Raw genomic sequence first — 25,325 nt, 5'->3', positions numbered from 1 at the left:
CTGAGAACTAATTTACCCCTCACAGAGCTACAATTCTCAGCACCCATGACAAATTACAGTTCCTAGGATTATTGGGGCATGTGTTCTTTAAATGTGCTTTAAATGTAAGGTGTGCATGTAGCCCTCGCACATGAATTATTATGCCATAAAATGTATTGCAGCAAAATTTTGTCTGCAGAAGTAGTCCCTGGTCCACAAATCCTTATGCCGCAATGAATTTGTTAGTCTTTTAAGTGCCACAGGACTCTTATTTTTCTTTCTATATCGATAACAAAGCAGCAGTTGCTAATGGCTTCAAAGATTTGCCCTGCACAGCTTCCTTCCTCTCATTTCCCTTCTTCTCAGCTCCTTCTCATTTTCGAGTGGCTTGCACAGCCTCGACCTTTCAGTGTGCAACTGCTGAGCTCTGGCTGGGGGTTGCTGGGTGAAGCAACTGGCTCTGTGATCCATGTGACTGCAGTTTCCGTTGCTTAGTTCCTTCCGCAAGTTCTAAAATAATCTGATATTAAGTGAGAGGGCAAACAGCTAATTTTAATATTATTTGTAGAGATACAGCAAGAAAAGAGGCCACGGGCTGGAGCAGAATGAACGTCCCAGACCTGAGCGTATTGCTCCTACCCCCAGTGAGTAAGAACCTCAAGATTTGCCTCCATTCTTTGCCTTAAAGAGGGGTGTGGGGGTGGGTGGGTGATGGTAACCAAAAGGAACCATTCAACAGCTGCTGTTTCATTCTGAACACCTACACTGCAAAAAGGCAGTCGGCGTTTTGCGGCGTGGTTGAGCTCACCAAGAACGTGTATCAGTTCCATGTGGTGTGGTTCTGGGAGTACACGATGGAGGGTTCTGTAACACAGAGGTGTTTCATAAAATAGATATATGAAGGAGAGATAAGGCAGCGAGGTGGTTGCTGAGAACTCTCCAGTCTCACTCCAAGGCATCTGCCACTCAACATCTTTGAAGAGTTACAGGGCATCGAGAGTGCAAGGATCAAACTGAGAAGGCAGGACAGATGGTGAGTGAAGTCCTTAAAGGCCTTTGTGATGGCAAAGAAAAAGAATCATTAAGCAGGGGAGGAACTTCGCTAGTCATTGGCAAGGTGAGAAAGTATGCTGGGGATCCCTGCTTTGACAGTCAATCCACTTTGTAAAATTAAAAAAGCTTCATGCCTAACTAATATATAGTCTCAGAAATAAATCTCCTTACTAGGTCAAAAAATCAGTCTTGCTTTTCTTCTTAGAGGACTATGAGTACTTTCAGGAATGGGGCGAATATGATGGAGGAAATGGTATGATGAGAACAAAGGGTTAATCCCCCCTCCCTCAGCAGCACTGCTCTGATCCACCAAGCAGCCCCTCCACCCACAGCTACCTTTCAGTAAAATTAAGCATGTCAAATCCAATCATGGATCTCTAATGTCAAATGGGGTTTGGCCCTACTCTTCCACTTAGAGGCAAGATCATTTCCAGAGAGCTAAGCGTTCACAGAATGTGTCCCACTTTTGCCTTTAGTAAACAGGTTTTGCAAAACGCGCTTGACCAGAAGTGACAGCTGGCTAGACAAAATATATGTGCATGTCATCAGACCCAAGGGACGCGGGTGGCACTGTGGGTTAAACTACAGAGCCTAGGACTTGCCGATCAGAAGGCTGGTGGTTTGAATCCTCGCTCCAGGGTGAGCTCCCGTTGCTCGGTCCCTGCTCCTGCCAACCTAGCAGTTTGAAAGCATGTCAAAGTGCAAGTAGATAAATAGGTACCACTCCGGTGGTTCACCAGAAGCGGCTTAGTCATGCTGGCCACATGACCCGGAAACTTTACGGCGGCTCCCTCGGCCAGTAAAGTGAAATGAGTGCCACAACCCCAGAGTCGGTCATGACTGGACCTAATGGTCAGGGGTCCCTTTACCTTTACCTTACATCAGACCCAGCTTCAGATTTGGGGGGAAGCTGGGCAGGCTGCCCTTAGTAGCACCCAGTGCTGACTGGACCTGTTGCCCAGAACCTGCTGCTATGTCACCCTGCCTCCTCTGGCCATGGTGCTGTTGCTGCCACAATCAGCCCCCCCCCCATGTTTACAAGCTTTGCTGGTGGCGGTAGCAGCACATGGGCCCCAGCAAATGCCTTAGAACAGTGGGTGTTGATGCTGGTCTGCATAACATTGGGAAGGGAAGGCTCCTTCAAATCACCTTTAACTTGGGTTACACACACATTAGTGGCTTAAAATGTAGTGAGGTCATTTCCCCCTGCTGTGCTTCTAGTGCTTTTTTACATTGTGGTACACACCAGATGCACATTACCTGATTTGTTTCCCTGTGCCAAACTCCTATTTGGCAAAGCTTCCACTTACCTGTGCATGTGCACTTGCTGTCTCAAATGTGCACACCTTAGCTTAGCCGCAACTTATGTTTTCAAATCGGATGGAAGCTGGTTTGGGAAAAACAACAGTGTTTCTCAAGAAGCTACAGGAGACAAATGGATTGTGGCTAGCGTTATGTGTACTCGGGTTCAAATGGCAACAGTGGGAGTGTACTGGAGCCGAAGTAAATCACAACGGGTATACAGCCTTCTTTAAAATTAATGTTCCAGCCCCAAGCTGTTTATGGTTAATCTTTCTGGGCCTGTGGGCACCATGTACATACCACAACTCCACACACACTGCAACCAACACTCACTCACTCACTCACTCCCTACCAGCAATTAGGTTTCTAAAAAGTCTTCTACTGGCTACAAGATTCCTTTCAAACCCAAGGAGGAGAGGCAGGGTAGGGGATCCTAGGCACCAGGGAAGGTCTCTACATGTGCTTATGTAATGTGGGCACCACATTGGCAACTCATGGTTTATAAGGAAGGGCCTTTGCAGTCATTCCTGATCAAAGCAAGCACCTGCCCACTTGTGCACAAAAACTGATTAAGAATAGCCAATGTGATCTGAAAGGTGTGCTTGCACACAAGAGGGTCAGCTGTGGGGAAGGCATGTGCGTTGCACAAATAAATTAACAGATTTTGGTGTATGAAAAGTTTGAGAGCAAATACGCATATGGCATAAATTACATGGAAGAAAGCCTTGGGATGTCTGCTTTCTAGTAAGCATCTGGTTCTTTCTGTAATACAAAATACAATAAACTGTCAATACTGCCTTTTAAAACATATATATGCCCTGCTTTGTGTCTCTTTGCAGGAGTCCTGCTGTTGAAATGGCACTAATAGCCCTGAGTATCTTCGTGTGGATAGCTTTCCTAGATACAGGATGGGGAAGCAAACCTTCAGCCTATCACAGCCTTTGCAGACTGGTGAGTCTGTCTTTTATCAACTTTCTTTTCTTCGTTTATTTTGAACCATGTGTCAGCAACTCCAGGGGTCCACAAATGACAATGGGTTGTATCCACAAAGCTTCTCCCATTAGTACAAGGACTTCCACCTGTGCAAAAAGGACTTCTTCTCCCTCTTTTCTCCCTGCATGCTCCCTACCCATCCCATAAATCTGTTCTGGGGTTTTCCCCAACCCTCCAAGAAGATTTTGGAGGCATGGGGGACATGCAGTGAGAGGAAGTCCCATTGTGCATCTAGAAGTCCTTGTGCCAACTGGACAACTTCATTGGATACAACCCAATATTATCCTGTTTTTATTGTAATTATTGTTATAGATTTTATATATGTATATAGTTTTAATTCTATCAATGTTTAATTGTATTTAATGATTGATATTTCTATGTTTTTAACAACAACAGCAACAACTAATTAATAATAATGAATAAAACTTTCATTATTTGCACCCCACCCATCTGAGTAGGTTGCCCCAGCCACTCTGGTGGCTCTAGGTGTAAATATGTGTCACAGATCATGTCTGCATTGCCCTGGCAACCTCTGTTCCCCCACTAAGCCTCAACAATATTAAGAATCACAAGAAATTGCAATTGCTGGGTTGAATCTACACCTGATTTCTTCTGCTACATTAGCAGACAGGGCCGTCTTAATCCGGGGATGCACGGGGTGCGGTGCACCTGGGTTCCAAATTCTGGGGGGCACCAAATGTATTCGGAGATGCACCAAATGTATGCCTACTATACACCGGACCCTCTCTACCAGTGGCAGTGAAAAGCAATGGAGCAAAAGTCCCTGCCCCCCTGCTCCATCGCTCTGTTACTACCTAGCATGATGAAACAAGCAGTTATTTCCACTGCGTTGTTGTTACAGGTGAGCGATTTTCCTTCCCTGAAAAAGATCAACAACTTTGGCTTCCCCCCTCCCTAAAAGACAACTTTGAGTTGCCCCACACCAAATCTGGGGGCAGCTAAACTAAATTTGGGGGCGCTGGGTGGATCTTTTCATATGCTAAAGACGGCCCTAGTAGCAGAGCAAGTGTTACAGATTTCCCATAAGCTGATAATAGCTTGATCACTTTTTCCACACCATTCAAACTTGCATGGTTATTCAGAATGAGAGAGAAAAATCTAATTCTTGCAGGGCCATAGAGTTTACAATAAAGGAAGTAGCAGAAATGTTCTCTTTGGTAGTTTGTCCATAGGCACAAAAAAGCAGATACCTTAGATTGTTTTGTGCTGTTCATGACGGGCGGTATTGTTTGAAACTTTATAACTGGCTCTGCATTCGTCCAGACCATCCTTAGAAATGTTTCTAAAAGATCACAAGTCAGAATTGTTGTGTATTCAGAAATTCTGCACGGGCAAAGAAAAAATAGTAGAAATGGTTCTGACTACAGAACCTGAGACTCTCAGCTTTCATTTCTAAAAGAGAAGATTTCTAGCCCTTGGAGAAAGAAAGGGAGGGTTGAAAGGTGGGTAATGGCTGGTAGAAATTCAGAAGCTAGAAGTGTGGCTTGAATGAGATTTTCTATGGTTAGGAGACAGGTTTCAGTGTTGCCACAAACATCAGAGCTCCTTCCTTTTTAGATTAAATGTGCAAATTTGTATCATGAATATTAGTTCCCAGAACTTGTTTTTCTTAGTGCGAATTTGGGTGGGTTACCATAACGAAGATTCTGTTTTGTTTAGAGGGCAGAGCACATACAGCGAAATATTGTTATGGAAAACATTTACTGTCAAAGTGTTTTATCCATTAAACTATCTTTGCCCGATATTGTCCACACCAACTGGCAGGAACTCTCCAAGATATTGGGCAAATATCTCTCCCAGCTCCCTGAGATACTTCACAGGATATGCCAGGACTGAACCTGTGATCTTTTACATGCCAAATATGTGCTCAGTCCCTAGCATTTTAACTTGGAATCTACAGGGCTTGAGTTAAGCCCTTTGTTTACTGTGCTCATTTGAAGTGCAGTATGGCTTTAGTAGCTGGGCCCACCTTTTTTCATCCCATACATCTCTTTCTTTTTCTGCTGCAGGACGAGAGAACTGCAGACTGCAAAGGCAGGAGGCTGAGCTCTGTCTCACAAGACTTGCCTCCTGGAACAATGGAGCTCTTCCTGGATGCAAATGTTATACAGACCCTAAAGAATGCATCTTTAGTAAGGTATCAAGTCCTGCAGAGCCTCAGTCTGTGTGAGAATGGGTTGGAGCTCATTGAGCCTGGGGCTTTCCTTGGCACCAGGAGCCTCAGTAGTCTATCTCTGGCCAACAATGCCCTCTCTGTGAACTATTCTGCAACAGCAGCTGCTCTGGGGACTTTGCCTGTCCTGAGGAAGCTGGACCTATCTGGAAATCTGCTCAATGAAGCTATGATGGCCATCTTGATCCAGGATTTGTCCTCTCTAGAATCTTTGTCCTTGGCCCGGAACTCCATCATGAGGCTGGATGACTCTCACTTAAAAAATCTGCCCAGGCTGAAGCACCTAGATTTGCAGCAGAACTACATATTTGAGATTGAGACTGGCGCCTTTGATGGTTTGCAATGGCTACAGCATCTTAATCTGGCCTACAACTACATTCCTTGCATGGTGGAGTTTGACCTGACCCAACTCCGGATGCTAAATGTCAGCAACAATCAAATTGAGTGGTTCTTGGCTGCAGAGAATGATGCTGCCTTTGAACTAGAAACACTAGATCTTTCCTACAACCAGCTCCTCTTCTTCCCGCTGTTGCCCAAGCAAAATAAACTGAGAACTCTGCTGCTGATGCACAACCAATTGAACTTCTACAACAATCTTTTCAATGACTCAGAGGGCACAGTGCAGCTGTTATTCCTGGATGGCAACATCACCAACATCACCACCCTTGACCTCTGGGCCGAAAACCATCATAGCAACCTCTCTTCCCTGCAGTTCCTAAACATGAGTTGGAACCAGCTCTGGTACCTTCCAGAAAGGTTTTTTGAAGGCATGTCTTCCCTTGCTCATCTGAACCTGAACCACAACTGCTTAGAGACATTACAGATACAGGAGAGTGACCTGCTAAGCACTCTCGTTGACTTGGATCTCAGCTACAACCAACTTCAGGATCTGCAGATGAACTTGGACCATAGAAGTAGCTTAGCCAACCTCAGAACATTGAGTCTGAGCACCAACAGACTGTGTGGCTTGCCTGCTAAAATCTTTACTCACACAACAAAGATCACTACACTTGACCTCAGTAAAAACCCTATAAAGCTTTGTGCCTCACATGCTGCTGGAAGTCCCAGCTGCATAGATATCAGTAATGCTGGCTCCATAAGGAATCTTTTCCTGTCTGGCTGTGACCTAGAAATACTGGACACCCACATCTTTCAGGGGACTTCTATAGCACACTTAGACCTTTCTGACAATCCCAGGTCACTACTTGATGGCTTAGCACCTCTGAAAGATGTTGCACAATCACTGCAGGTGCTCTATCTTAGGAACACTGGACTTTCTGCTGCAAGGACAAATATGGACTTCTCTGCTTTTCAGAAGCTGGTAAACCTAGATCTATCTGAAAATTCTCTGGCTAGCTTCCCTGAATCCTTAGCAGGCCTAGAACTGCAAATTCTGGATCTAAGGAGAAATCTTCTCCATGCCCTACCTCAGCACGCCATGCAGAAGCTTGGAAAGAGCTTACATGAGATCTACCTCAGCCAGAATCCTTATGACTGCTGCCAGCTGGGTTGGTGGGATGCCCTGCATGACAGTGACACTGTACGCATTCTAGACTGGAATCAAGTCACTTGCAACTTTTCCTCTAAGTTCATCCGTGTAGCAAATTTGCCTGAATCAGTCATCCAGAATTGCAAGTGGCTAACGGCAGATATGACTCTGCTGCATCTGGTCCTTGTTCTTCCTACCTGTTTGGCCCTGCTAGTTGCCTTTGTTATCATCTTCCTGACTTTCAGGCAACGAATTCTTCAAATGGTGAAGAGCAGGTACAGAAGGTCCAGCCCTTATTGACTCTGGGATGGTGTGAAGAAAACAGCCACTCGGACCCTCCATAATGGGCATAGGTAGGACAGGGAAATCCTATTGGGTGATACTGCATCCATGAATGGGGGTCCAGGAAGCCACAGTGTGTGGCAATGCTTTATATGGAGTTGCCCAATGTGTGTAATAAAGTGTCCTTGTATGTAGTTGTATGTAGTTGGCAGGGATGGCATAGCACACAGCTCTGTGCGGAGACAAATGCAAGATAGTAATCCTGTTTAATGTTCACAATAGGAAGAAAAAGGCCTTTATAAACATGAAAGACAAGTGAAAAGGACTGATGCTGGGAACCAACCATGATGTTTGAATAAATGCAGCTCCCAAACAGGTGTAACTTCTTGGCCAAGCACTAACTAATTTTTTCCCCTTTCAGGAGGAACACTCCCCCCACCCCCATTTGTGGGCCTTATCCACACGCCAGTTGAAATACTCATATGACAGACCTAATGTTGGAGGGAACATTCCAAGGCCAACTCAGCAGTGTTGGCTACAGCACAGCTTCCCAACATGTGGAGGAGGTGCAATTCATAAAACGAGATGGTGCAGTATAAGGAAGCCATAACTTTGCTGCAGATGTGAATGGCATGTAGAAGACTGTATGAAATGATTACCAACCTGGCACCTCTTACTCCAACTGACCCCCCAAGTGTTGTGTTGGACTAGAGATACAGGTGGCAATGCAAGCATCTTGCTGCCTACATGCTCCAAGACAGCTGTTTGATCATTAGCTGAAATTGCTATGGTTGCACACACAAAGAAGAGCAAGGGAAGAACAGAGCAAAATCTGGACCCCTTCGTCCCCTTACCATGCTGTGCTCCAGTGCAGTGGTCCATCCCCTTTGACTGATCTCTCAAGCCAGAAGTGAGCTACAAAGTGCAGTGGGATAAAAGCCTATTTCGTTTTGTGTAAAGAGTAGACACACCCATTTGATATGTGAGTGGGGCAAACACATTTCAGCATAGACACGGTGGCCCTGTATCTCTGGCTTGGCCCTCAGAGCATTAAGTCAGGGTGGTTATGATAACATTGACAATAGCAAAAATGCATCAGTTCACGAAGAGATTGGCAACATCTGAAGATCCTTCAGAATTTCTTTTTTCTTTTTTAAAGGTTTCTAGTTCATTCCCCACTTGCTGTGTAAAATGTGTGGCCTGCTAAAGTTGTTAGGAGACCTTTGACAAATTGTACTAATGCGTGGTCTGAGATTCCCAGGATTCTTTAGGGGAAGCCATGACTGTTTAAATGGTGTAAGTGTGATTTAAATTCAAGGTATAGACGTGATCCTAATGACAGCAGTAAAAACAATGTAATGGAAGTGGGTGCCACAGGGCAAGAGCAGGGCTGCTGTACCAGAGGAAACTGGCATTCTCTTAGTAAGCAGCTTGTTTTTGGTATGTACGTGGATCAACGCTAGCTGTTTGAGGCGTCCCTGTGGTAGAGGTTTACAGGCAGGAAAACCACATGCTGCAAAAACCTCGGGCTATGTTCTGAATCTGATGCCTGCACACCCTGCAGATGTGTGGGTGCATCTTGGTCGACTTTTCGTTCTGAAACATAGGGTCAGGTTTCAGTTACCAATAAGTAATGCACAGTTCAAATGAAAGAACAGGACAGTTTCGGATGCTTGTGTTTCACTTCGCCTCATGTCAATCACGAGGTAGTGCAACCTAAATATTATGTGCAGAGCTGTCCACTTCACTTACCTCATGAAGAAGAATATTGTTTCCTGTGAAAAGTCATGCATAATTAGCACAGTCTTCAAGGCGGCACCACTAGGCTACTGTGACTGAGACTTACTTGTTTTACGTGCAGGGTAAATAGTGAATAAATTCTAAGGCAGGAGTGGCTAAATATTTTTGGCCTGAGAGACACATTCAGCCTTGACCAGTAGTGGTCATATGCCAGTGATGGATGTAGTCACCCCACACGATTGCATGAATACTCTTGCACATACGCATGCGCAACCATATAGGATACAGACACACAAAGTCTGACAAGCAGCCCCCACCAAACATCTGGAGAGAGAGATTTAATTGAATTTGTCCAGCAGAGCACCATGCCAACTTTATTCTCCTCTCATTTTTCTGCCACTACAAAAATGGATGGGGTCTTGGGAGTGCCAGGAAAAGAATTATTTGTGGGAGCCAAGTCAGACTCCTGGATATAGAAACATTATGGTTGTAATGTTTAACTGTTGGATTGGTTAGGTTAATTAAAACTTTTAATAAACTGCAAAAGGTGCCTTGGAAAGGAGATAGACTGTAATTTCTGGCATCTGTTCCTCCAAATGTTTTCATCGTTGCTATCCCCAAACTGAGTATGGTGGTACAAAATGCCCTGTTATTTTTGATGTGCTGGGAGATGCCAGAAATGACTGTGCCTCTTTTCCTGTATTAGGCAGATGTCTTAGCTTCCTCTGTAGTACGATCAGTGAAGATTAACTGGTTCTGCTTTTGTAAGAGGGAAAAAAATTACTCAGTTCAGGATGTGGTTAGCAGAATCGGCATCGGGTGTTGCCCAACAGAAAATTGGTAGGTGGTTAGGGAGAAAAAGGAATTAACTTCGCGTTTTATCTGGTCAAAGTACACCGATGGAGAAACCACATCAGTTACAAGGAAAGCTAAAAGAAGTTCTGTGAAGGCATGAGCTGAATCATCTGAAGGCCTGGGCTCATGTCCCAAGCTTGTGGCTCAGACTGAAACCCTGATCTGGGGTGAGGGGGCTATTGAGTGGGATGGCCCAGGTTTTTGACAAGGAGCTGGTCTAGATTGGGCTAGCCTTTGAGTCCTTTTGAACTTTTTGAGCCTAGAGGTCAGCACACTGAAAGCTTTCATGTGTGAATGAGGCACCACCAGTCAACCACCCTGGGTACAATTTTCTGCTAACCTCAAACACAGCACTTTTCAGCGAAGTTGCTCCACATGTTTGACTTCAAGGCTGTGTACACACTATACCTTTAAAGTACACTCAAAACACATTCGTTCTTTCTCAAAGAATTCTGTGCACTGTAGTTTTCCCCTCACAGAGTTACTTAACAGCCTTAACATGCCTTTATATTACTACCTCCAGTTTCCTACAGTCCTCTAGATCGCGGGGGCAGGACTGGATCCAACTGGCAGGTCCCACCCTTGTCTCCCCCACCTGCCAATCACTTGATGCTGCAGCGGTGTCAGGCGAGCTGTTCTTGCATGGCACTGTGCACAGAAGCCTTGATGATCAGCTGATAACCCATACATTTAAAGCACATGACTTTCCCCAAAAGAATTCTTGGAACTGTAGTTTACTTCTCACAGAGCTACAGTTCCCAGCACCCATAATGAACTATAGTTCCCCACATAGTTTGGGAGGGGGAGCTGTGCACTTTAAATGCTTGGTACGTATGCAACCCAGATATGGAGTCTAGGTTTTCAACATGTGCCTACAGTGTGGGCCACATCAGTGCATTGCCCTGCTTTGTGCAACAACAATATTCAGCCAGCTGAGCTTACCCTTGTGTATTTGGCTAGCCTCCAGCTGCCTTTACCTCAATGCTTCTTTACATGCTCTTTCAGTGGCTTTTCCCTTCTGCCGCACGATGTTGCCGCACTTTCTTTCTGCCACAAGTTTGCTTGCTGGTGTTTTATGTGGTCCATTTCTAGAATCTTTGTGAGAGGAGGAGAGGCATGAAACAGAGACTGGAGTGCCTCAAGGAAAAGCAGTACTCAATCAATCAATCAATCAATCAATGTATGTTTAAAATACCATTAAAGAATGTGGCTCAACTGGCAAATTCCCCTCCATTTCATCTATTTCACAGACAGATTGATTTATCCCAAATGATTTGTGGCTGCTTTTGATCAGCCTAGTTTTCCCCGCCCCAAACGCTTTTGTCGATGAGGATTCCACAAAATCCTTCGATAGTTCTGTAATGTGATATAGAGATGCCTATCAGCACCCAATTCCTAAAATAATTATTTTTCCACACTTATGCCCATGTCCCACCCTCTAGCCACTAGTGCAATGCACACCAAATGATGGGAATGCATATGGAAATATAGCCAATAATGTGGGCCGTAGGAGTGAGTAGGTTGAATGCCAGCCCAAGCTTCCCTTCTGTGTTCTCAGTCAGCTCTGATCTCCCTCCTTTCCCTTTCCTTCATCGCAGCCTTTGCCTGCTGGCTTAGGACCAATCTAGATGCCCTGTTAATTGTGTGAATGCATTAATTGGCAGCAGTGGGAGCCTCCCTTGAAATGCAAAGACAGTTTTGTCAGGATAACTGCAGATAGAGTTAAACTCCATCCCACCACTCCCAGTTTGCTTCTCCCAGTCATTCTCTCTTGACATTTGTTACCTGCATCCGATTCCTAGGCCTCTCAGATGGTCTTATAAGCATCCCTTATTTGGACCACTTGCTTCCTTAATCCCACCTTCCACTCCACTCTGCATCCTCTTATCTCGTTTCTGCTTCATTGCTGCTCTCATGTCAGTTTCTTGCTCCTCTGAACTGATGGAGAATTTGTTTGTAATTTCATGAAAAACTATCTAATTCCTACTTTTCAACCAATATGCAAATCAAAACACAACTATCTTATGAAATTCACACTTCTTCAAATTTTGTGATGCAGTTCTCCAACCAAATATGGAAAAAATGCATATATTAGGGGAAAAGTACCTAAAAATCTATTTGTGAGTTAAAATAACATATATAATTGCATTATATAAGGGGTAATTGCTTCCAAATATGGGTGTATGAGGAGAAATGTGCACTAAAATGCTGGTAAGTGTTCATTTTTTTTAAAGGAAGAAATCTCAAACTGCTGTGGAAATGTAGAGAACTGAATTTAAGTTTGGAAAAATGAGAAACCTAAGACAACTGAAACTGGCAGATTCATAGGTCCCTACTCTAAACAACGGGATTCGTGCTGCAAATATTTTTGGGGAAAGGAGTCTATGGACTGCAGCTTACTGAGAAATTGGTATTCTTTATGCATGCAATTTTTGGCAGCATCCACACACCATCATCATATGGTCAGCTGGCACATCTTTTAATTTTAATTTCCCCTTACTGCAGAAAAGTCAATTTTTAAATATAAAAAGTAACCTATTATACATCTACAATCACTGTAGGTATAGAAGCTTGTTAACACATTTTGTGTTTGTGGTGATCATTTTCTGAGCAGGCTATATCCTCACACCCTACTTCCATTTATTCCTCATCTGAGTGCAGCCTAGCAATTCTGTGGCTGGCTGACCAAGTGGGAACATATCTGACCATTGCTGCATGCTGATTGGATGGTGTTCCAAAATTTAAACATCTGGGTTTGGAAAAACGATCTCAATACAGTACATGCAAGGGATGACCTTGAAGACTGTAACTGCAATACATACATTGGGATAATAATAATAATCTTTCACAATACTGTATCCCTTTATCTTTCTTCTGATTGGGCTATTAGACATTTTAAATATAACTTAAACTTTGGCCTCATAAAATAGGAAGGCAGCTAACATTACCAGATGTACTCTTTTTATAAAGGAGGTCTAGCATCTAATTATTATTATTATTATTATTATTATTATTATTATTATTATTATTATTTATACCCCGCCCTCCCCAGCCAAGGCCGGGCTCAGGGCGGCTAACAAGCAATAATAAAAACAAATCGAGTGTTCATTTCTTTTATCATGTTGCAGGTTATACAGTTAGAATGTAATTGGCTTCACAAAGAAACTTTCTATCACAAGTATATGTCTTACTGAAAAAGGCCTCCTGTCAAGTAAATAAAAATTAAAAAATCCAATTAATCAGTTTTAATACTTTTCCAAACACTCGTGAGTGTACAGTGTCCAAGGAGCAATGCAACTTATTCCTAAGCTGCTCTGTGCCTGGAGAGATACTTTTAAATGTTCTGAGGTTCCTGCAAAGTGAAGAAATTTGCCAAAAGTGAGTAGTTAAGTAATAAAACATTGCCCTCTGGAGACCAAATTTTATATATGTTTGAAATTTATTGTTTGCATACATGTGTCTTGGGGTACATTTTTGAATTTGAATGTGTGTTTGTGTGTATAAATATATATTTTGTGGTGTCTTCATGTATTCTCTGAGCCCAACTCACATACACACACCCTTTCCCAAACTGGGTTAAAATTCTACGGAATGGGACCCACAACAGGGTCAGTAAACAAGAGAACTGCATTGGTGAAGCATCAGAAGTGCCTTTTCAGTTTCACATTGATTTAGCTGGACTCCCAGCTATGGAGGTGAAACTGAGAAGGGAAAACTAGTGCACATTTATTACACTATTCAGTAGCTCACCTGCAGGGCCCTTAGAAAAAAAAAATACAGTGGCTAACACATTCTTTAGGCAGACTCAATAACCTTTTCTAAAAAGTAGTCTATTGTTGCCATAATTTCATACACCTGTCATTCTTGTTATCAGACATCATTTAATTCTGTCAACATTACCGACTCTTTCAGTTTTTCAAAATTACTTTATTGGACAGTTGTTTCTTCAGGTCTGACTACATAAAAATGGAAACAGAAAGCATATAATTTTAATATCACAATAAAGCATCCATTATTAGCACCACATAAAAGACTAACTGAAACAGAACAATCCTAAGTTAGTGTCTGTTTGATTCTGTGGCAAAGGAATAATCAATTCCTTCGCTCCAATCAAGGTAGAAAGGGGGAGAGCAGTTTTTCCCCTGCCTCCTCCCCTATTACTTTTATATGTTAGCAGTGCTTTCTGCTAGTGTAGTAAGGACTCCCTCTTTGCTAGCACAATGCTGCTTAATGTTTCTTATGGCCTCTCAGCTGGCTTTAGGACTGCTCGTTAATTTGACTTCTAAATCATTCTTTATCACACCCCAAAAACCCCATGTTAACAATAACTTAAGAGCATTAGTTTCAACACAGCCCTGCATACTTAAAAATAAATGGTTTCACTGTGATTCCCCAAAAGCAATTCTTTAAAAACAAAAACAAAAAAACAACGGTATCACTTCAGTGTGAAACAGTAATATTAAACCATCAAATATTGTAGCTCATATTCTGATGCATTAAAGAAAAATAGAGAGGTAACTGAAAGTTTGGAAGTTCAACGGACAAACTGGCACCTCTGGTAATTAAACAACATTGCAAAACAATAAATAAGACATCAATTACTTGCAGAGTTAATTTTTTTGCAAAGTTAATGCTGCAGTGTGAAGTACTGAAGTAGATCCATTGTTTTATTTACAATGGCAAAGAACTAGCATACAGTCTATATAAAACTCTTTTGAGTCTGGTTGTATCTTTTTCATCAAGCACCCCCGAACACTTTTTCATTAACATGTTTACATTTTTTTAAAAAATGTAAGTCTTGATCTAATTTCACAGTATAAAATGTAGCAGCTGACTGATTACTCAAGTTTGGTTGCTAAAATATGAAGGGGCATGAGATATATATTCCCAATATGAGAAGACTCATCAATCCACGGCTTGATTATGGATCAAAACTCATCATCTGATTCATCATCCCACTCACAGGCTTCAAGCTCTTCTTGTGGGAACTTCACCTCTACGTTGTAGACAAAATCAGGGTCATCTTTCTTTTTCCTGTTCTTTTCAAACAATGCATCCATAATTTCTTTCCTTTTGGCTAGCTCCTTGTCATCTAGTTTGTTCAGGTCCTCTTCTGGGTCAATTGTTTCTTCCCGCTGAATTTGCTCAAGACCCTGAGTCAGATTTTGTCCCCCCAACTGGCATCTCAGCAAATTGTGTAATTTTTGTAGCTGTTCCATTGAGACACCTTCTAAATAAGTCTTGTGCCGAGGATTATTCTTTAGCTGTTCTGCTGCCCTGCTGCAATCTGCACGAATGAAAAGACAAAAAGTCCAGGTAACAAAAATGCATAATTTTGTTTATTTGTAAATATGCATTTTAAAATGTTTTTCCTAAAGCTAATCCGGAAATATATGTCTCTGAGGACTATTTCTCACCTCTTTCATGTCTATTTGTGAGGAACAGAGGGAGATGCGGACTATATATATATATCACACCTGCTGCCTTCTGTAGAGTGAAAAGCCAAATTCCACTATAAAATGCACAAAAGCTTAAGAACTAAATGGCTGAAACAGTACCTTTCTCAAACGCAATCCTGAATGTGGTCATGTGCATTCAATGATAACTAAACAATGTGTAGTTTACAGATTGTTGCCAGTATTCCCACCTGTGCTTAAGGAATTATTCCTTCCCCCCTGCATATTGGATTGTCCACCATCTCCAATGCTGAGCTGCTAGATCAGGCTTCATCAACCTGGTGCCCTCCAGAAGTTTTGGACTACAATTCCCATCAGCCTTAGCTAACAGCCACTCATTGGAGCTGATGGGAAGTGTAGTTCAAAACATCTGGAGGGCACCAGTTTGGTGAAGGTTGTGCTAGACAAACTCCTGTGGTGGCAGCAGTATCTGAACTTGCCTATTTGGGGAAGGAACCAGCGATAGGTTAGAAAAATAAGCATGCTATACCTGAGAACTTGGAGAAATTCCGGATAGGCATGATGCGCTTGCGTATATTATTCCTGAGCTGATCTTCATAGATTAAAACAATAGAGGGAGGGTTTAATTTGATGCCACACTTCTTTGCCACGTAAGACATCCTGCTGTAGGCTCAGTCAGAAGACACCACATTCATCCATGCCCAGTGAGCCAACTTTACTTTTTATTTTGATAAGCTATTGAGACACGCTAGCGGTGTTTAAAAGGACCAAGAAGTTTTAAACCCCTTATGAAACAGGATCCCACTTCAGATTTTAAAAACTGCCAGTGGCTTCACAACGGCATGCTTGAGTGGCACTGTGCACTGAATAGCGAAACTCGTATTTCGCCACCTAGGAGAGCATCCCTCTCAGACCCCCCCCCCCATTCAGCGCCTCAGCTTTTAAAAACAGTTTGTTTCCAAAGGCGAGCAGGGCGACTAAGGCAGGCGAGGGAGAAACCGAGTCCCGGCCTCTGCCCAGCCTGCGTACGCACCGCGGCTCCTCCCTTCTTCCGAGGCCCCAAGGACCTCACTGCTTCCTACTTTCCTCTGCATCGGCTGCAGCCGCAGCGCGGCGCACGCGCGCCAGCATCCAACTCGTCACCATGACAACACCTCGCCGCCGCCGCTCTATCAGGCCCCCTTCGGCCTTGCTGTCCCTGAACGTGCCTGCGAAGGGACGTCTTCGCAGAGGTTCCGCGGAGCTTCTGTTTGCTTTTCCTCGCTTCCTTGCCTTCTTCCTATGGTCCTGAGAAAGGCGGAGGCCCTGGCTAGGTGGAGGTCAGTCCAACTATGCTCTCCAAGTCAGGCGCCCATGAGGACGCTCTGGAAGAGGGGGAGGACCTTGGTTGTGGGCGGAAGAGGAAGTCCATGAAGTAAGGGGGCACCGTTGGGCTGCCGGGGATTTAGACCCCGCGGCCCTCTCGAGGTGCGGGAAGAGCTGGCCCTCCCGCCCTCGTATCTTCAACCCGGGAGGCAGCATATTCCGAGGGGATACTCTTGACTGGGTGCTTGCGGGAAGCGGGCGGGGGAGCTCAGTGGCCCTGCGGACCGCCAACCTTCGGGTCGTGGGAATGGTCGCCTAGCAGCGTCGCCTAGTGACATTTAGACCAAGCGAAAGGGCTGCTTCCTGGGGCACCGCTAGATCTTCTCCTCTCCGGGGGAGCCTGGGGTGGTTTCTGCTTCAGAAAGTTGCACTCGCCGTCACTAGTTTTCGGATTGCTTCCCCTCTCTCCCTTTGTGCCCCCAAATGCTTGAGATAGGTATTCTTCGGAAGGTTGAATGCTCCTGCCTCGTGCGAGTTTGCAAAATAATTCAATTTGCTTCAAAAATTCCAAACTGTTGACAGAAGTGTCTTTAATACGACAAGTAGAAGGGTCTTCTCTTTTTATATAGTTCCTCCTCTATGCGGAGGGGAAAAAAGATTATTTCACTGGGGCTTATTTCCTTGTAAGTCTGTTGATGGCTCAGGCAGGCTTCTTGGCTGCCAAGCTCAAAGCTCCCAAGGGAACATAGCTGGCAAAAACAGGAGCACTCTTGTATGGATGATATAAATATATAGCGGGCATGAGATTGGAAACACATTATTTATATTATTTATTTAATAGAATTTATATACCGATTAATCAACCAAATCCCCTAAGTGGTTACAATCAAGTGGTATATAAATTTTGTGAAATAAATGATAAACGGAACAAAAATATTCATTAAAGTATTGATAAAATTGAATGTTAAGAGCAAATATAAGTAAAACCAACAGTTGTTAACAATGTACATAATTAAATAAAGTATGGGTAAGCTTGCCTAAAAAAAATAATCTAGCAGGTGCCAAAAACAATACAGTGAAGGTGCCTGCCTAATATCAGTGAGGAGTGCTGTCACACTGGAGTATTGGTTTCTTGCAAGTGGCACTTGTAAAAGTGCCAGTTCATACATAATAATACATACAAAGTAGCATACATACATATGATTTGTTTGGCCACATTAAGGCTTTATAAATCCATATACAGTGGTACTTTGGGTTACATACGCTTCAGGTTACATACGCTTCAGGTTACACACTCCACTAAGCCAGAAATAGTGCTTCAGGTTAAGAACTTTGCTTCAGGATAAGAACAGAATTAAGTACTTAACCCGAGGTACCACTGTACATGGTAGAATACTGTCAGCATGGACTGTATCTCTGTCAAGGCATCTTCAAAGAACATTCACAACAGTGGATGGAAAAGGCTGTAGGGTGGAGTAGTTATGTCCCTGGTTTTATGTCCCTGGTTTTCTTCCAAAGAGGGAAAGAAAGAGGAATACACAGCTCTCCCCACAGGCTATACACTTGTGATCTCTGATTCTGTGACAAGATGGCTTAGGTGCTGCAGTGCCATTAACTTCATATGCCTGTATACGTTGTAGTGACATGAATAGAGTGTTGATTCTCCTTGGTTATCTTCCCACAGTGACAATTTCCACTTCCAAGCAGGAGTCATTTCCCCACCCACCTGCCACATTATCTTTTCTTGTCTGAGGATATGGATGGGATTGCATTGCTCATCATGAACACGTACTACACAATAACATTTTAACTAGAACAATGCAGTGTAGGCTAGATAAGTTAAATACAGACATCTAACTTTCCAGGCTTGGGTGCAGGGGTTGTGTTTTTTATATAATTATGATCAGAGTTTTCATATGGCTGAGTTAAGTGATTCTAAGTTACACTTTTAGGTGCTACTGGAAGGAATTTTTTTTATTTTGTTTTGACTATGGCAGACCAACACGGCTACCCATCTGTAACTTTTGTTAATTTTGTTACAGACACTGGGTTTCAGAGACATATGAGCAGGGATAACATTGATTTAAACATGGCCTTCAGATGGCTAATTGTAGGGCCCATATGGACATGGCAGTGTATATCTTATATTCCTTCATTGTTGTGAAGCTCTACATTATCTCAGGCTTTCAGTGTAATTGGGGCACAGATATTCATAGTTTGAGCCAAAGCATGCTGTGATACAATCCTGAGAAGGTCTGGAAAAATGCACATACCCTAAAAGCAATAATGTTTCACTTTGCTTATTATTTTCTTTCTTGGGAATTTCCATTTAAAGACTTATCTTAGTCAACCTTTCTATACCTACCACCTACTAATGCATCTTTCTTGATGGTAAAATTTCCTTACTGCCCACCAGTGCTCGATGGAAGGAGGATTCAGCTTGTGCCGTAGAATCCCCTATTGCCCACCTAGAATCCAGAAATGCCCACTAGTCGGTGCTAGGGACCAAGCTGACAACCCCTGTCTTAGAGTGAATTAATTGTTACTGTTACTGTTACTTCCACACAGTTTTGTCACAAATCAAGTTCTAAGCCATGGACAAAAGCTCCTATTCTTTAATGTGATTTGTTTTTCCTTGTAGTTTTATTCTGAGATGTTTCAGCAGGAAAAGAATGTGCTTCTTCAGACAAGTATCCACTCATTTTGGATCATTTTTTGTGTGTGCATACCAAAATGCTTGTGTAAGTTGAAATCCATGTTATTTTCCCGAAGCTAGTTGGTGAACAAACGTTGTACATTATTCTTTTTCTTGGATTCCATATGTGTTGCAGAGTGCTTAACTGTCCTTTATTGATACCGTGTTTGCATTTTTAATAGATGTATGCAAATCCACTTCATTGCCTTATTGACTATATTCTAACACATTCAATAAGCTTATGTTATGTCTTTTTCCTTTATGTAAAATCATTTTACATTGTTGAGCAGTCCACTGAGCCCACAGGAGTAACTCAGGACCATTGTGAGTGGTTAGATGGCAATATTTAAACTGCCTAATTAGAAACAAGTGTTTTGATATCTACTCCTAGCACATCCCTACTTCTGCTGCATTTGAATGTCTTCCTCCACCCTGAGGAGAATTCAGCAGCCATTGATTTATGCATTGCTTCTCTACCCAGGGAAACACAATGGTGATTTCTGATTGTTGCTAGCTTCTTTCCCTCTCTCTGACATAGAGGGAACACTGTCAGAAACAGTGGAGTGTTCTGGTTGTTGGAAGGCTCAGTTTTTTGTGGTGGGAGGCTCACTGCAAACATAAATCTTTTGTTTTTCTTTAGCTGTAAGCCGTGCCTTCTAGAATTGGTGGTAGGGAGGTGTAAGGGCTAGTGTGGTTGCCACTGGGTTTTTTAGGCTATTAGTCAGCAACTAATTGCAAAACTGGATTAAAAGTCTGTTGTCCGCCATGGCTTCAAGAGAGAATAATCTTTTTATTGATCAAAATTACTTCAGTTCCTCTGTCCTGTAAAAGGCGCTCCTAAGGAACAGAAGAACAAACACTGACTGTGTTGAAATGGGGTTTTAGATTGCTTTAAAATATGTCAGTTTCTCATGTATTTTCTGTTTTTATAGATGCACAGAACATGTGTCCTGAGGTCAGGCAACAGCTTTTGAAAGATGGCTTTCACAGGTGGGTTTATGACAAACAGATATTGGTTAGTGGTTCTGTTATTAGTGTCTTAATAAGACCTGAATTCTTTTGCATCTGCTTTACCATGGCAGTACGTACGTAGTCAAGTGAACTGATATGTTAAACTAAATGTTCTAGTGGCATGTTTATGGATGCTGTGGGATGCTGGTACTCCATTGAACCAATATCTAGTTGTATTGAATCTTAGTCCAATTAAAGTGATGTAGAGCCAATTAGATTGAGACTTCTCAGCTTCAACTGTCCATTAATACAAAGATGAAAAAGTTATATGTTGTGAGTTTCTTCTGAGTTTCACTGGGGGTTATTACCATTTATTTATTGCCACATACCAGAAAATGGTCTCAGAGCAGAAATATGGAAAAAGACACATGGCTACAATTAAAACACTAGTTAGTTAGTTAGTTGCTTTAACTTGCCGAGGGCAAAACAAAGCAACTTACAACCAACAATTAAAACACATAAAATTGAATGTTAGTGATAAATCTCTCAGAAACATTCTCAGTTTCCCCAGACCCAAATATGTGGGGCCCTGTAGCCATAGGAAAAACCTGCAGATTAAAAATATAGTAACACAGTCTTTTAAAAGTACTTTATACACAAGTGAGATTGGTATGTTTTGAAGGCATTCTGTTGTAAAAGCTTCTTGTTTTAAATGTTAGAAATCTGCTGATTTGGGTAAATATCAGTACAGCTGACGAAAGCCTCAGAAGCTGCATGGTGGCAACTAAGGTACACTTACCAAAAGGACTATATGTGGATCCCTATGAATTGACATCTTTACAAAAGCACAATCTCTCTGAGGTAAGGTTTTTGGGATGACTTTTGTGGGCTTGGAAAGCTAATAGGGCATGAAATGGCTAGATGTACATAAAGTTAGGCTTCTAATGGCATAAAAGCACCTGTCCCTTCTTGGAAGCAAACAGTTATGAGCCTAACTGCTCTATCTGTGGCAGAGCAATACTATACATACCTCCTCTTAAGTTAGCCCCACTGAACTCAGTGGGACTTGATCCCAGATGAGTGTGTATAGGATTGTCAGGGATGATGGGAGATGTAATGCAACAACTTCTGGAGGGCACCAGGTTGGCTACTTATGGCATAAAATATTGATAATCAAAGACGGACCAAATCATACTGGCCTTACATAGCTTTTTGGATCCTTGTAACTGTTATTGTAAGTGCTAGCTGTAATGTTACATTCCTGGGTTCATGTTTTAAAGGTACAAGTAGGCACTCGATTAAGAAACCATTGGAGATGAGTCTATTTTGGGTATTTGCCAAAAACAATACAGTGTCTCCCCTGCTTCTTTCTGAAGTTGTCTTTATTACTCACGTTGTTTTTAACTTCCATTTTACTTTACTGACACCCCTGACAATTTTCGCTTGCATTGTTAAGTTGTTGTTAAGAACATTATTTCACAATACAAGCATCCTCCCTTCATTTACACACATTCGACTCACGTGCAACTGCATATATGTGCAGTGCCAGGAAACAGACAGACAGACAGACAGACAGGCAAACAAACTCTAACCTGAAGTGGTGGGAGAGAGCTGGAAAGTCCTTGTGGCTCACAAGGAGACCTTCCCCAGAGCCCAAAGAGGATGACAGTGAGCCAGAAGTCCAGAAAAAAAGCCTCCAAAGACTCAAAATTGGCATACGGGAGCTCCCCCTTCTGCCTCTCTACCCCACTCAACAGCTGTTGGGCAGGAAGCTTTAGATACTGCATTGGGCTCCCCAGTTACAAACATTTCTCAGAATGTAACTCCCAAATAAGTGGGGAGTCACCTGTACTGCATTACTAAAAGACAAGTACTATACATGAATAAGTCACTGGTACCAGCCTTGGGGCTTCTCTACAAGATACGGTAGCTGTGGTGCTACTGCCTATAATGGGATTATATTGTGAAATAATGCCCTGCTTTTAATTATGTTGTTATACTTTTTCTACAGGCATTGATGATGGCGGATAACATAGATTTGGAAGCTCCCGAGTACTTAGCTGCTGACGTTTCTGTCCTCGTTTATATGAGACCTGACCCTGAATGCTTTTCCTGTTTTAGAGCATTATTACCTCTGCACTGCCGGTATCATCGGCCGGCAGAGAATGATGGGAAACTCTCTACTGTACTGAAGAGTCCAGATGTATTGATGCATTGCCAAAAATGTAAGCGAGACTGACTTTTCTTCTTTGGGGAATGAGAATGGGAACAGTTGGAAGAAGAATAAAAGCAGGGCAATATAGAATCATTAAAAATTTGCAGATAAAATGTTATATTTTTGTAGAAGCATTAAGGAGATGTGTAAAGATAGATACAGAATTGAGAGACATACTTCATGAAAAATATGAGTGATCTCTTTCCTGAATATTAAGTTTATGTTCTGTTTCTCCCCTCTCTTTTAGTCTTCCTTTCACTGGAATGTTTGAAAGAAACTGAAATAGAAGCTCCATGTTCTCAGAAGAATATACACACATGCCATTGGGATAGCATGAAGTTCAAAGATGTGTGTTCATACTTCTTACATCTCTTAGTTTTTCTAGAAATAGATCTGTCTGTAACGATTTTGATTCATCTGTTTTAATTTTTTGTCACTGCTTGGTCCTGGTAAATAGGCTCCACTGGGATTTTAATAGCCTAAATGTTCATAGGATTGTAGCTCCTGTTTCCAGATGAGAAGGCTGTTTGGCTGGAAATGCTAATCTTCAATTTTTTCACCACGTTGCTTATGGAAAAATGATTGAAGGCTACAATCCTTTCCCTGCACATGGGATGAAACTCCACTGGACTTCCTGGAACTTGATCCTGAATAGTCATGTGTAGGATTGCGCTGTAAAGTTGGTTGGTGCAAGGCAACTTTTAAGATGCTGAAACAGACTGCTAGGCTAAGAAGCTGCTTGCTTGCAAGTCGCCTCACCAGAAAGCAGCCAGTATAGGCTGTAGGTAGATAAGGGTGGGGCTGATGAGAAGATGGGAACTTCCACACTGTTCCTGGTGGCTAATAAACCTCAGAGGGAATGATGGGAAGGGGAAAGAGGCAGAGATTTTCTTTTGTGGAAATGAGTGGTAGGTTGGATTATCTATTCTTCCCTATGATGTGAGCAGTTCTTCTCTGGTCTGACAAGGAAGACCAAGAAGGTTATGTTCCCTGCTTCTGAAGGAAGCAGGGAGCAGCTGCCCCAGGCTCTGAAAGGTGTGGGACGGCTGGATTGCAATACATTTTTAATTAAAGAATATAGGAAGAGAAATGATTACCATTAAATTGTGAATATACCTTTTGAATGAAGGTGGCCCTATTTGACTTCTAATGTGCAAATCTTCTTTTGTAGGTAACCGAAGAACTGAAACTGCAGATACCAGTTGGGCTCAAACACCATCTTATGTTGGTATGCACAGTGACTCTTGCTACCACAATATTGTGTTCCAGTCTTATCCTTTCAGCTTTATTCAAGCATGGATGCTTCTCCTTTGTTCAGAGCTCACAGTAAAACCGAACAAGGAAAAACTGTCTAAATACACCAGACAAACCAGAGACAGGAACAGAAGAAAAGGCTTAAAATTGGCCCAGCATCACAGACTGGGAGCAGGCCAAGTGCCTCTTACTTGACTGTGCGGTATCACATGCTTGGCTGCATTGCTTTTGATCTGTTCTAGTCTCCTCCCCCCCCAACTTTGTACATGTTTCCTGAATAGGCTGATCTAGTACCAGATAAATATGTGCCTTCAAAATTGCCATGTAATCAAATTTTGAAATAGTGAAACCTGCCTAACTTAACAATTCTGATATCACCAATAAAGGGGGGTGGTGGATAATTTTTTGAACCCTAAAAACCCCAAACACAGGTTCTTTTTTCATGTGTAGTCAATCATAGATATCAGACAAATAGAAACAATTATAAGTGGCAATAATACTTTGGAAGGAAGTTTATAAACTGTTCATTTTTAAACCATGAACTGCATAAATATGTCTCAGAAGATAACAGAACAGGTGGAATTATTCCAAGTTCTGAGAAAACACTGGATGTAAATCATTAGCGTTGAAAATACAAGGAAATACAGGGAGGAAATTGCTTCATTAATGGAAAAACTGAGCAGCTCCAAAGATTCTTAACTTTTCTATTGTCAACAAACTTCACGCATCAAGTGGCTACTAGTATGCAAAATAGGTTCAAAGGGAAAGATGTGCCACTTTCCATATTTGTGGACAGCATAAAATATTTACCAATTCATAAATAAAATTACCTCTTTTTAAAATGTACAACTGCAGCTTATGGCTGAATTTACGCCATTTGGTTGTTTCTTACCTGTACTGGTCTTGTCTCTGAATTATCAAGAATTTTCTTTGGATCTCCACTAAAACTATATCAAAGACTTGTTTTGTGGCATCTTTCGCTAGCTGATGAGATGCTTTTAACACTGGTCTTTTGTTCTCCCCGTACAAAGTGCTGAATGATGATCGCTGAGGCAATACTTCAGCTACTACCTCAGGTTCTCTGTGAAGATTGCTCTGCATCTGTTTGGGGGAAGGGAGCCACTGCAGAAAACAATTGCAGATGCGTTATTTTTGTTTCTCCACTTTCCATATATGAGCAGCTGTAGCACATAATGGGAGGACAGCTGTGAGCTTCAGTTGTTTATCTTATCCTTGTTTCCTTTTAGTTTAATGTCAATTTGACAGTTTTATACTGCATACTATGGATCCAAAGCTGGTCTTCTTGATCATGTCATCAACAAGTTTCATGTTTAAATGTTTCCCCTTTTGGTAAGATTACATGCATTTGATACATAAGACTTTTGAACTGCAAGTCTGGATTTGTTCATTAGGTATAATGGAATAGAAATAGTTCCATGAAAAAAATTATATTGATAAAATCAAAATGGAAGCATGCCTAACAAAATTGTATAGAAAAAGCATGAGGATAGTTCTCCATGAAGTCATAGATTTATTCAAAAGATCCTTTTCAAAAGTGCTGCACAATTATATTTCCCAGTACAGGTCCTTCAGTACCTTGC

At 42.2% G+C, this 25,325-nt stretch overlaps 3 protein-coding genes across 11 annotated transcripts; 2 read left to right on the top strand and 1 right to left on the bottom strand.

Annotated features, from left to right (window-relative positions):
• The first annotated feature begins 106 nt into the window (after positions 1-106).
• On the top strand, positions 107-7,665 carry NRROS (negative regulator of reactive oxygen species). 2 transcript variants are annotated; one of them, XM_081864497.1, is made up of 3 exons: positions 107-623; positions 3,174-3,285; positions 5,358-7,665. In XM_081864497.1, the coding sequence occupies exons 2-3, from the start codon at positions 3,190-3,192 to the stop codon at positions 7,308-7,310; spliced, it is 2,049 nt and encodes a 682-aa protein (XP_081720623.1). In that variant the 5' UTR covers positions 107-623; positions 3,174-3,189; the 3' UTR covers positions 7,311-7,665. The 2 variants fall into 2 exon arrangements, with proteins under 2 accessions (XP_081720623.1, XP_081720624.1); XM_081864498.1 differs by lacking the exon at positions 107-623 and adding an exon at positions 765-1,012.
• Positions 7,666-9,369: 1,704 nt separating this feature from the next.
• CEP19 (centrosomal protein 19) lies at positions 9,370-16,413 on the bottom strand. 7 transcript variants are annotated; one of them, XM_081864551.1, is made up of 4 exons: positions 15,834-16,383; positions 13,701-15,174; positions 10,830-11,825; positions 9,370-9,788 (listed from the first exon to the last, which is right to left on the bottom strand). In XM_081864551.1, the coding sequence occupies exons 1-2, from the start codon at positions 15,961-15,963 to the stop codon at positions 14,816-14,818; spliced, it is 489 nt and encodes a 162-aa protein (XP_081720677.1). In that variant the 5' UTR covers positions 15,964-16,383; the 3' UTR covers positions 9,370-9,788; positions 10,830-11,825; positions 13,701-14,815. The 7 variants fall into 7 exon arrangements, with proteins under 7 accessions (XP_081720677.1, XP_081720676.1, XP_081720674.1 ...); XM_081864550.1 differs by having other exon boundaries at positions 9,370-9,791; positions 10,865-11,825; XM_081864548.1 differs by having other exon boundaries at positions 9,370-10,982; positions 11,673-11,825.
• Positions 16,414-16,683: 270 nt separating this feature from the next.
• On the top strand, positions 16,684-24,551 carry PIGX (phosphatidylinositol glycan anchor biosynthesis class X). Of its 2 annotated transcripts, none has more exons than XM_081864542.1 (7): positions 16,684-16,718; positions 19,251-19,350; positions 20,237-20,294; positions 20,975-21,116; positions 22,267-22,480; positions 22,718-22,818; positions 23,642-24,551. In XM_081864542.1, the coding sequence occupies exons 2-7, from the start codon at positions 19,263-19,265 to the stop codon at positions 23,798-23,800; spliced, it is 762 nt and encodes a 253-aa protein (XP_081720668.1). In that variant the 5' UTR covers positions 16,684-16,718; positions 19,251-19,262; the 3' UTR covers positions 23,801-24,551. The 2 variants fall into 2 exon arrangements, with proteins under 2 accessions (XP_081720668.1, XP_081720667.1); XM_081864541.1 differs by having other exon boundaries at positions 16,707-16,771.
• Positions 24,552-25,325: the final 774 nt, after the last annotated feature.

Source organism: Podarcis erhardii (assembly GCF_964252035.2).
Source record: "Podarcis erhardii genome assembly, chromosome: 5".
NCBI lineage: Eukaryota > Metazoa > Chordata > Lepidosauria > Squamata > Lacertidae > Podarcis > Podarcis erhardii.
Note: the sequence above shows the minus strand (reverse complement) of the source record. Positions and strands in the feature narration are given on the sequence as shown.

Bases quoted from the DNA above. Each gene is read 5' to 3' on its own strand.
- NRROS (XM_081864497.1), top strand. From the start codon at position 3,190: ATGGCACTAATAGCCCTGAGTATCTTCGTGTGGATAGCTTTCCTAGAT. The intron at 3,286-5,357 runs GTGAGTCTGTCT...TTTCTGCTGCAG, and splicing joins ATCACAGCCTTTGCAGACTG to GACGAGAGAACTGCAGACTG.
- CEP19 (XM_081864546.1), bottom strand. From the start codon at position 15,963: ATGTCTTACGTGGCAAAGAAGTGTGGCATCAAATTAAACCCTCCCTCT. The intron at 15,175-15,833 runs GTATAGCATGCT...TCATTCGTGCAG, and splicing joins GAATTTCTCCAAGTTCTCAG to ATTGCAGCAGGGCAGCAGAA.
- PIGX (XM_081864542.1), top strand. From the start codon at position 19,263: ATGTTTCAGCAGGAAAAGAATGTGCTTCTTCAGACAAGTATCCACTCA. The intron at 21,117-22,266 runs GTAAGGTTTTTG...CTTTTTCTACAG, and splicing joins AAAAGCACAATCTCTCTGAG to GCATTGATGATGGCGGATAA. The intron at 22,481-22,717 runs GTAAGCGAGACT...CCTCTCTTTTAG, and splicing joins ATTGATGCATTGCCAAAAAT to TCTTCCTTTCACTGGAATGT.